General features: G+C 37.2%; 1 protein-coding gene across 1 annotated transcript; it reads left to right on the forward strand.

Annotated features, from left to right (window-relative positions):
- Nucleotides 1-725: 725 nt before the first annotated feature.
- Nucleotides 726-9,540, forward strand: LOC104529060 (probable ATP-dependent RNA helicase DDX10; the record flags this gene model as incomplete). Its single annotated transcript, XM_010173244.1, has 8 exons — nt 726-813; nt 1,036-1,166; nt 2,867-3,025; nt 3,472-3,592; nt 4,737-4,926; nt 6,721-6,847; nt 7,518-7,680; nt 9,456-9,540. Coding segments are annotated over 8 exons (1,064 nt in total), but the record flags the coding sequence as incomplete, so codon positions are not given.
- Between the last annotated feature and the right edge of the window lie 555 nt (nt 9,541-10,095).

The following is a 10,095-nucleotide window of genomic DNA, read 5'->3' on the forward strand; positions in this document are numbered from 1 at the left end:
GCATACCACAGTAGCTTTTAAAAATGAGGGGTTTTTTTGTTTGTTTTCCACTGAAAAATACTGACTATAGTTTTGGACACCCCAATAAGAAAAAGATACCAGTAAGGTGGATCCAGTTCAGTGGAGGGCCATTGAAATGGTGGGGGCTGGAGTACTTGCCCTGTGAGGAGAGGCTGAGGGAGCTGAGCTTGTTCAGCCTGGAGCAGAGATGACTTTGGGATTGGGATGAGGACCTTGCAGAAACCCCTAATGCCTGTGAGAAGATCATCAAGGAGATGAAGCAGGGCAGAAGGATGAGAGACAACAGGCATAAGCTGAAAGAAGAGAGACTCACTTTTTCCCCATGAGGACAGTGAGGCAGAGGCACAGGTTGCCCAGGGGGGCTGTCCAGTCTCCATCCTTGAATGATTCCAAGGGATGAAGAAATCATGATCTGACCTCAAAGCCGACCTGCTGTGAACAGGAGGTTGGAGCAGAGACCTCTTAAAGTCCCTTTCAGCCTGAATTGTTCTGCAATTTCATGATGGTGTGAGCTTTGAATTGCACTGTTAGCCTGCATAATTAAAGTGTATTTTATTGCTTACTAAACAGTTTGTTAGGAGAGCATTTTGGCTCAGGTCAAAGTGCCTGAACAGCTAACTTGGATCGGGTCATACTGAGCTACATATTTATGCTAACAGCAACTTAAGGAAAGCTACTTTATTTTTGTTATGTTTAGATTGTAAACACTGATTAAACTTAATTTGTTTCAGATAAATGCAAGTGAAATTCAAAGATTTTCAGATTTTCCATTGTCAAAGAAAACTCTAAAAGGTAAGTACAGAAGTTTTCTTTGGGAAGTATTTTAAGTAAAAATGAATGTATTATTTTTCTGCATTTTTTGCTTTAAACTATATTTTAGATAAATATTGCCATGTACAGTGTTCACTAAATGGATGAATACAGCTCTGGGCAAAACAAAAATAAAGATTTATTTTTTTTTTCTCTCTTCCACTCCCACACCCTCTTTTTCTCTCCCCACACTGCAAATACTAGGATTGCAGGAAGCTCAGTATCGTGTGGTAACGGAGATACAGAGACAAACCATAGGTTTGGCTTTGCAAGGTAAAGATGTACTAGGAGCTGCAAAGACTGGATCAGGCAAAACCTTGGCTTTTATTATCCCAGTAAGTAATTTACATTCTTCCATTTGTAGTTAGACCAAGTTATCCGGGAAGTACTGGATGTCAAACAGCTTAGGTTAATAGATCCTGGGAAAGGGTTATAATGCAGCTGATTTGGATGTTCCAAGAAAGCCAAGATACTAATTTAATGAAGCTGCTTGAAGTTCTCAAAGAATTATATTCTTGACCCTAGGAATATTCTGACACTTAGAAATTCCGTTTTGATCATACATTAGTAGACCCTGAGTGGTTTAGGAATTGCTTTATTTTTCACTCAGGAATTTGTTTTCCTGGTGCAACTCTAGTTGTTCAGTTCTTTTAAAATTTGAAAACTAAGTGTATGGAATAGAATACTGAAGTTTCTTCAGTTCCTTAGACTTTTTTTATATGGGTTGTTTTCACCCCTTTAAAATTTTAGGCTTTGGACTTCATGGAGCATACTTAAGCTTAGTGATGGTGGAATTCCATTTCCTTGTTTTCTTTTGTGAACTCCTTAGAAATCACTTCCCGGTGCAAGCAGGAAAAGAGGATGAAAACCTCTGTCATGGATAATACAGAGTTTGACTGTTCTACTCAAAATGTCATGCTCTGCATTTCATTTCTTCAAGTTGAAAGTATAATTGAGATGTTTGTTTGCTTAAGTGCACATATAAGTGGATACAAACCCCATCATGTTATGATTAGATAAAAGGAAAAAAGAAATGTTTTTATTATGGAGAGTTTTTATTGTTTAAACATTACTTGCATTTTTGTGAGCATGGATTTCTTTAGAGCCTGTTCTATCAGTAACTATGCGTGGGTGTTTTGAATACCCTCTCTAGTTGAGAAGATATTTGCTTTATGTTGGTTTTTTAAAATTAATTTTTATTAGTAAAGAATAAAAAAAAAAAGTCAGTGGTTTCAGAAGAGTATTGTGAACTTGAGAAGCAAAAGTGAGATTGCTCACTTAGTTAATCTAGAAGTACTTTGTTTTACAAACCTGATTTCAAAACAGTTTTAGGGGAGAAAAGTAATGAGAGGAGCTGGAAAGATAAGAGGCATTTAGAAAAATAAGAATTGTACAAGGATGCTTAATAGCCTTCAGAATACTTCAGGTATTCATACCTGTGAAATCTTTGTGACAGGATTAGCTAAGGTAGTCTTTCTGCAGTGTAAATTTGTAAGAGGAGGAATAATCCTGGCCTGATGTATATGGCAATTTTAGTTGGAATGCTTATATATAGCATGTGTGGGTAGTAGTGCTTCAAGTCTATGAAAGCTGCAATTATTGACTTTATTCTAGTTGCTCATTCTGTTTCTGGTTCCCACAAAACCTTATGAGTAGGGAAATTTCTTGTGTTTTTCTACATCTGATTTCTATTCTCATATAAATTATTAAGGCTTAATTTTGAGAATTTAGTGGAGTAGGATTAGTTCGGCAGTAAAAATGTTTACAATTTACCACTGTCTGTCATAGATTGGTACTGGGGAACTTTGCTTCAGCAAGTATCATTACCATCAGTTGGAACTTATAATCAAGTTGATTATAAGTTCTTATACAATCACTTATGCTACTTGAAATGTATACTGATGTTTCTTCAAGTCATTATTTTAATTAGTATGGCTTTATCTTTTTTTTAATGACATTTTTTGTTACAAATTTGTTGTTGTTCAGTATTTTCCTTCTGAGACATTTATAATGAGAATATGGTAATTTTTTTCAGGCTTTGGAACTCCTGTATCGCCATCAGTGGACTTCAGCTGATGGACTGGGAGTTTTGATAATATCGCCTACCCGGGAACTGGCATATCAAACCTTCAAGGTTCTGCGTAAAGTGGGAAAGAATCATGAGTTCTCAGCTGGCCTTATCATTGGAGGAAAGGTGTGTCCTGTCTCAGAGTTTGCTGTATGGAAACATAAATGAGTACTATATTAAGTGCTAATTTAGGAAGGAAACCCTGGAAATGAAAAGTCAGGGAAGAGAGTAGTTAATGGGAACCTGTCAATGACCCACTGATTTTCTTGTCTGTGTATTCTGTGTGTTTTGAAGCTTTTACATATTTACAGTCTTTCCAGGTTATATGACTGGATGGGCCTTCCTGCCAAGCCTTCCACAACTATCCTGTTAATTTAGATTATTCTGAAATAGTTTTTGCTCAAGCCACAAGTGTGAGCATGCTGAAGAGGCTGATCCTTGACTACTCTTTCCAAGAACTATCATAGTAGTTGATAGATGTAGATAGTAGTAGATGATGTCGGCCTGACCATCTCTGGTACTGGGCTTCTAGTGTGAACAACTAGAGCTAAGCTGGTTTAACTCCTTTTCAGGATCTGAAAGAAGAGTCTGAAAGAATCCACCAAATAAATATGCTAATTTGCACTCCAGGACGGCTTCTACAGCACATGGATGAAACTTCATATTTCTATGCATCTGATCTGCAAATGCTGAGTAAGTTTTCTGAGTATTTGAAAGTTATCAGAAATATTTTGTAACAGTTCATAATTGTGTGGAGCACTTCCTCAGATAAAAAGTTTATTCTAGTCATGGTATGTAGATAAAATGACATTTTAAGTTCACACATGTACACATTAAAAAAGAAAACAACAGAACTCCTTTCTTGTGTGCACTGTCTCTGAAGCAGTTGCTGAGCGTGCCTTCCTAAGGTTGATAAGAACAAGTAGATGAGTTAGTAAGGGACCCAAAACCAAATGTAGTGTCCCATATAATCCTTTAGATCTGTCTTGCCTAAGACTGTCCAGTCATTTCTGACTGTGGCTCTCATGTTTTTCCTGACATTATTAATTATATGGAATTATATTATTTATATGGGATATCCATTGCAGTGTGTGTATTTTCGGTGAGTTCTGAAAAATGCTTCTCTTTGAATTTTAAGACAGATTGCTGCTCCTTTCATTGTTTTGTTAGCATTGTTAACGTTGTTTCTTTTCCTCCTTCCAACCTGAATAAAAATTTCAGTGTAATGAAAAGGTTTGCCTGCCACTGAGAATTGCATAATCTTTAGCATAGCTTGAGGAACTTGGAAGCAATTAAGAAGTTAATGAAGCTGATAAAACATGAAATTATGCTTGCTACAGTTAGTATAATTCATGGCAGTTAGACAAGAATTGGAATTAAACATAGGCCCTTTACTTAAAGCTTTGTCTGTGCACTACTCTGTTTATACTCTGTGTTTCCATGGTAAATTCAGCTTAGGTACAGGAGAGTCTGTTTTGCTCTGTCATGAATAGTACAGCACTGTTTTATATCCCATGCTTTTGTTTCAGTAATAGGACAGGGAGTTTGTAATTTACAGTCTGTCTGTTTACTTGAAATGCTGATCTTCTGTGCTTCAGCATGTGAAACTGAGGGCTGTAGTGCCTAGATTATGGGAAATGCTGTGACTTCTATTGCAGTTTTTTTTGAAAACGTATTTTATGGAGTACATGAATCCTGTCATGTACAGTAATTGTTAATCTCTGCAGTTTTAAGTAGGCATGGATTTTTGTACTATATGGATTTGATATATATATATATATTTTAAAAATATATGAATAAAACTAAAACCAGATTTTCTCAAACTCTCTCAATTCAGTTCTTGATGAAGCTGACAGAATTCTAGATATGGGGTTTGCTGATACAATGAATGCAATCATAGAGAATCTACCTAAGAAACGCCAGACCTTGCTTTTTTCTGCAACACAAACAAAATCAGTGAAGGATCTTGCACGGCTGAGTCTGAAAGATCCGGAATATGTTTGGGTTCATGAGAAAGCCAAATTCAGGTATGTGGGGGTAATTTTTTTTTTCTAGGGGGGGTTAAGCAGATGATGATCCTTCTGTAACTGCTTCTCTGACTGTCAGTTCCCTGAATCAGAAGTTATGTTGTGCATCCTCCTTCCTGGAGTATCTGATCCTGTTGTGTGCCTTCCTGAAAGTAAGGAGTTTCCAGATAAGAGGGTACTAGTTCTGACTGATTCATTACAGGGAGGCTGAACCTGCACTTTCCTTGTGGCTCCTCGGGCAGCTTTGCAGACTGGAAATTTTCTTCCTCAGGAGCAAGCCCCAGAATGGGTTATAATCTGGATGGAGTAGTTTCCTGGCTGTAGCACTTGCTTCTGAACTGCTACTTTTTTGTTGTTTGGCTTCCTTGCCTCCTGTGCATACTTACTGTGCAGAACCACCAGATGTGTTGCACAAATACATTCCTTGTGTGTGCCCTTGATAAATCTGGGAATGCTACTCCCTTGGGAAAGTGCAGAATGACAGTCATGCTTGTATATTCAATATTAGGTGCCCAAAGGAAAGCACGTGGCATTAGTCCCTGTGCAGCAAGTCTTGTGGCTTCCTGATGCGCTCGGTTTGCTGAGCACATGACATAAATTTGCCATGCCATACAGTTTGGACCAGAAAAGCTCTGCTTTCCTATGAAGTGTGCATGTATTTCCATATGTAAGATGCAGGAGGAAGGTGAAGCACAGTGATAAAAGTGCCTTTCGTAAGAGCAAATGAGACATTATCAGCAAAATGAACAGCAGAGCCAGGCTGAATCCTGAGGCAGTTTTAACCGTTTGATTATCTCTGTATTGTACTGCAAATACGTTTTTTAATCAGTAGTACTATCACAGGCATCTTAAATAAGCATGATTGCCTGAAAAAAATTGTAGTTAATGGCCTCTTAGCAGAAGAGGATGTATAAGCCTAGTATGTAGTCTTCATTTTGAGGACTGACTATACATTTGTGTCACAGATCTCACATTTTTTGTTAAGTCTATTTTAAATCATGTTTAATTATTTTTAAATATTTGTGAGAGTGCAATTAGATAATAAACTGAGTCAAAAAAAGGAAAATATTAATTTGTTTTAGTAGTTGCTGTGGCATAATTCAAATTGACTAAGAGAACTGGAGCAATCTTGTAATTTCATTCTCCCAAGTGGCACCTTGGTCTGTTTAGGGTGAAGCCGAGTAACTGTGAGCACTTAAATGGATTTCAAGGGCAAATATACCACAGATTTTTTTTTTTATTTAGTTTATTTTGTAAAGAACAGAGAGGTGAATTAAGATGATGGTTCAGAGCTTTACAAAGTCACTTTGCACGTCAAGGTGTAATCAGTAGAAGTGCATCATTGCTCTTTTTTGTGTGTGATTAGACTGTGCTTTGACATTGCCTCAGGCACAAATGATGCTTTAATAGGACTAACAGACAAAATTGTGTTTTAAGTCAAGGCAATTTGAATGTTGCTGCTTAGACGTGGAATGAGTTTCTCTTTCTAGTAGGAAATGAATTTAGCAGTAATGTCAAAAGTTGTCCACTCCTCCCCACTGGCTTTTAGTAAGGAAATTGATTCATCTTTCAAGAGTAGCTTTCTAGTGGAGCTGCTAAGACTTACTCCTCAAAGTGGGAGAACTTTTTTTTCTTTCCTTCTACTTTTTCTGGGTAAGAGAACTTTCCACCCTGAATTTTTTTAATTTTTTTTTCTTTCCTTCTACTTTTTCTGGGTATTTGTCAGACACTCTTGACTTATAAGAAAGGACATTTTAATATTATGGGAACTAACAATATCTAATTTTTTTTTAGCACCCCAGCAACTTTGGATCAGAACTATGTTGTTTGTGAGCTTCAGCAAAAAGTAAATATGTTATACTCTTTCCTGAGAAGTCACTTGAAGAAGAAGAGCATTGTATTTTTTGCAAGCTGTAAAGAGGTATGACTATTTCCCCTCTTCTCCCATAGCATTTTAAAACTATTAAAAATAAGATATTTATGTAGATGTTGAGGCACCAGAGAGGTGAAAGATTTCCTTGTGCAGAAATTCTCTGAGGTGCAGCTGTTACTGCAATATATGCAGTTTCTGTAACTTATTTTCTTAAAAAAGTATAAGATAGCTGCCTGGTATAAAATAATGCTGCATCACGGTCCTGTATGTAAGACTAAACATACTGCCTTTATAAGAGAAGCTGTTAAAGCTTGAAATAGTAAACCATGACTGTGTAGACTGCTTTGGGTGCAGGCATAAGACACTATACCCCTCCAGTGTTGTCTAAAAGCAGTGCTTCTGATGGACTTCTGATACTTTGGTCGCTTGCATACAGCCTGACTAGTTAGGTCATGTCCTAAGTTGTTCTTGCTGTCACCTACTCTTGTTCCTTTTAGGAAATGCCATCAAAAGGTATACTGATCATAGAATCTTGTGCCATTTCTTCTTCTAGCACCTGGGTGTGTGGCAAAGTCTCAAAATAGCATCTCTTGTCTCTGATGTAGAGAAAAGTGTTTTTTCGTTGACGTGCTAAATTGGTTGCTCTATACTGGATATGATCTTTACAAGTTTAACACTGCATGGTAATTTTTTTCCCTCCCCCTGATTTGTTGGGTAGGTCCAGTATCTATTCAGAGTGTTCTGTAAGCTTCAGCCTGGTCTTCCTGTGCTGGCACTCCATGGCAAGCAGCATCAGATGAAGAGAATGGAAGTCTACACTTGTTTTGTTCGGAAAAAGGCAGCAGTACTTTTTGCTACAGATATTGCAGCTCGTGGCCTGGGTATGTACTTACAGAAGTGATAGTTATTCACAAAGTGAGGATCTAACCCTGTTGAGGCTTTATTGGACTTTATGCTCTGAAGACCGACCTGATTTGTAAGAAATGAAGAGATACGCTTCTTAGAGTTCTGCCATTTCTTTTCTGAAGAGGTCCACTTAATTTATGCTTATTTTTTCTTTTTGTTCTAGAAAGACCTCTGTTGTCACGAGTTTTGTAATGGCATTTGTTAGTGAGGTAGTCAGTGGAAGCTTTTTTATTTATTAATTTTATTAAGCCTGTAGACAGTCTAGTTTTTCCAGCCGTGTTCTGTGACAAGTATCTGGAATGAGAGAAAATGAAAATAGTGGTATATTTGCTTACTACGTGCCTTAAGGCAAGACTTTAGCAGTTTTAAGTATTTCTGATGTGCCTGTATCCTGTGGGTTATTCCAAAGAGTATGAAAAATTGCTAACCTACCAGTATGTGGAAATGAAAACCTGAAGAAATCTCCATGTCTGAATTATGGATGGCATTATAGGACTGTATTCTTAAGGAGGCAAAAAAATAGGTGACGGGAAAAAGCAAGAATATTTATGGGACCTGTTTGGCTTGAGTTTCTTTCCTCTGGTTGTTACCTGCTGCATTATGATTTACTGCTTTATATTTTCTGTGGATATTTTGGACTTTTTTTTTAAAGTAGTTGGAGGCATTTAAGTATGACATGAGACTGTTTTCAGGAGTCTACTTGTTCTTCTTTCAGATAGCAAACTCTGTTGTCCAAAATAATAGAATCATAGAGTTGGAAAGGACCCACAAGGATCATTGGGTCCAACTCCTGTCCTCATAGGACAATCCCAAGATTCAGACCATGTGTCTGAGGGTGCTGTCCAAATGTTTCTTAAATGTTATCAGGTTTAGTGCCATGACTACCCCCATGGGGAGCCTGTTCCAGTGCTTCACCACCCTCTGGGTGAAGAACCTTTTCCTAATGTCCAAACTAAACTTGCCCTGGTTTTGTCAGTATTCTACAAGAGGAAGGAAGGGGCTCTAAAAGCTAAAGGCAGAAATGAAAACGGTTTATTATACATTACAGACTGCTGAAATCTCACTAGTGAGGATCTAATACGGGTGTGGTTTAGGTTTGGAGTGTAGGTATGATTGTGGAATACAATGTAGCTATGGATTTGGTCAGGAATTAACACAAATTTACGCCAGTGCAAAGCAGGCTGCTCCCAGATGCAGTGCAGCAGTTAGAAAATGCTTGTTAATAATATCATTCACATTCAGTATTGATTTCTTTATCAGGCTTGGTCACCCACTCCTGTCTTTGAGAGGGACTATAAGATTTCTGCATGTGGACAGCTGAAGTAGTGCTGTGTCGCTACAGCGAACTTCAAACCCCAGTGGTGTGGGATATTTATACTGTAGATGAAAAGGGGGTCAGATATTGTTATTTAATTATTAAATGCAGTGATGTTTTATTATCTGTGTGTCACAAAGCATACCTGTTCTTGTCAAGTGTGAAATTATGTTCGATTCAGTGCACTGTCATAATTTAGGAAATGAAGACACCATTAATTTTAACTTTCTTTGATGAAGACGATGATTGTTTATGATATGCTAAAACATGCAATTAATTTTATTTTTATTTCAGAGGTTGCACCCAATGTCAGTAAATTGGTCTAAATGATGGTTCTTAGAGGAATTAATGCTTAAAAATAGTATGTTGCTCTTGAATAGGAGGATTTAGGGTACAGTGAACTTAGATTTTGACATATTTTTTTATTTTGTACAGATTTTCCAGCAGTGAACTGGGTCATCCAGTTTGATTGTCCAGAAGATGCAAACACATACATCCACAGGGTGGGAAGAACAGCCAGGTTTGTTTTCACTTTTCGTTAGTATTTTAATGTTTAAAACTAGATCAGTCTAGGGACAGATAATTGGCTAAAGGCTCACTTGAAAAAATTGAAGATACAAATTGGAAAGACAGAAGGGCTGTTATCACCAAAAGACTCTTTTGATTACTTAAGGGTAATGGTTTGTCTTAATCATTTCTTAGTGAGCTTCAGAGACTCTGTACAGACAGCAAAAATATGCCCAGTTGTTTAATCTGATCAGGGGAGATTAATAGTGAGGAAGCAAAAATCTTCTTTTGCCCTTAGCAAAATTACCTCAAAGGCTGAGTTTTGAGCATGTTTGTGGGTGGAAGAGCTTGTTTTGCTGCCGCCAGTTATAGATAAATAAGGCTTTAGACTGTGCATCCAATTTTTTTGTGTTGTTGAAGGCTCTTCAAAAGAATGGAAATATTTCTTCCTTATTGTAATTTGAAGAGGAAGGAATCAAATAATGTTAATTACAGGTTAAATTTTTCTAAGTCTTCTGTAAAATTATGTTCTTAGGGATAGCTTTAGTTAAAATATTTGTGGCTAAGT

The sequence above is a fragment of the Antrostomus carolinensis genome, unplaced genomic scaffold, assembly GCF_000700745.2.
Source record: "Antrostomus carolinensis isolate BGI_N321 unplaced genomic scaffold, ASM70074v2 scaffold35818, whole genome shotgun sequence".
NCBI lineage: Eukaryota > Metazoa > Chordata > Aves > Caprimulgiformes > Caprimulgidae > Antrostomus > Antrostomus carolinensis.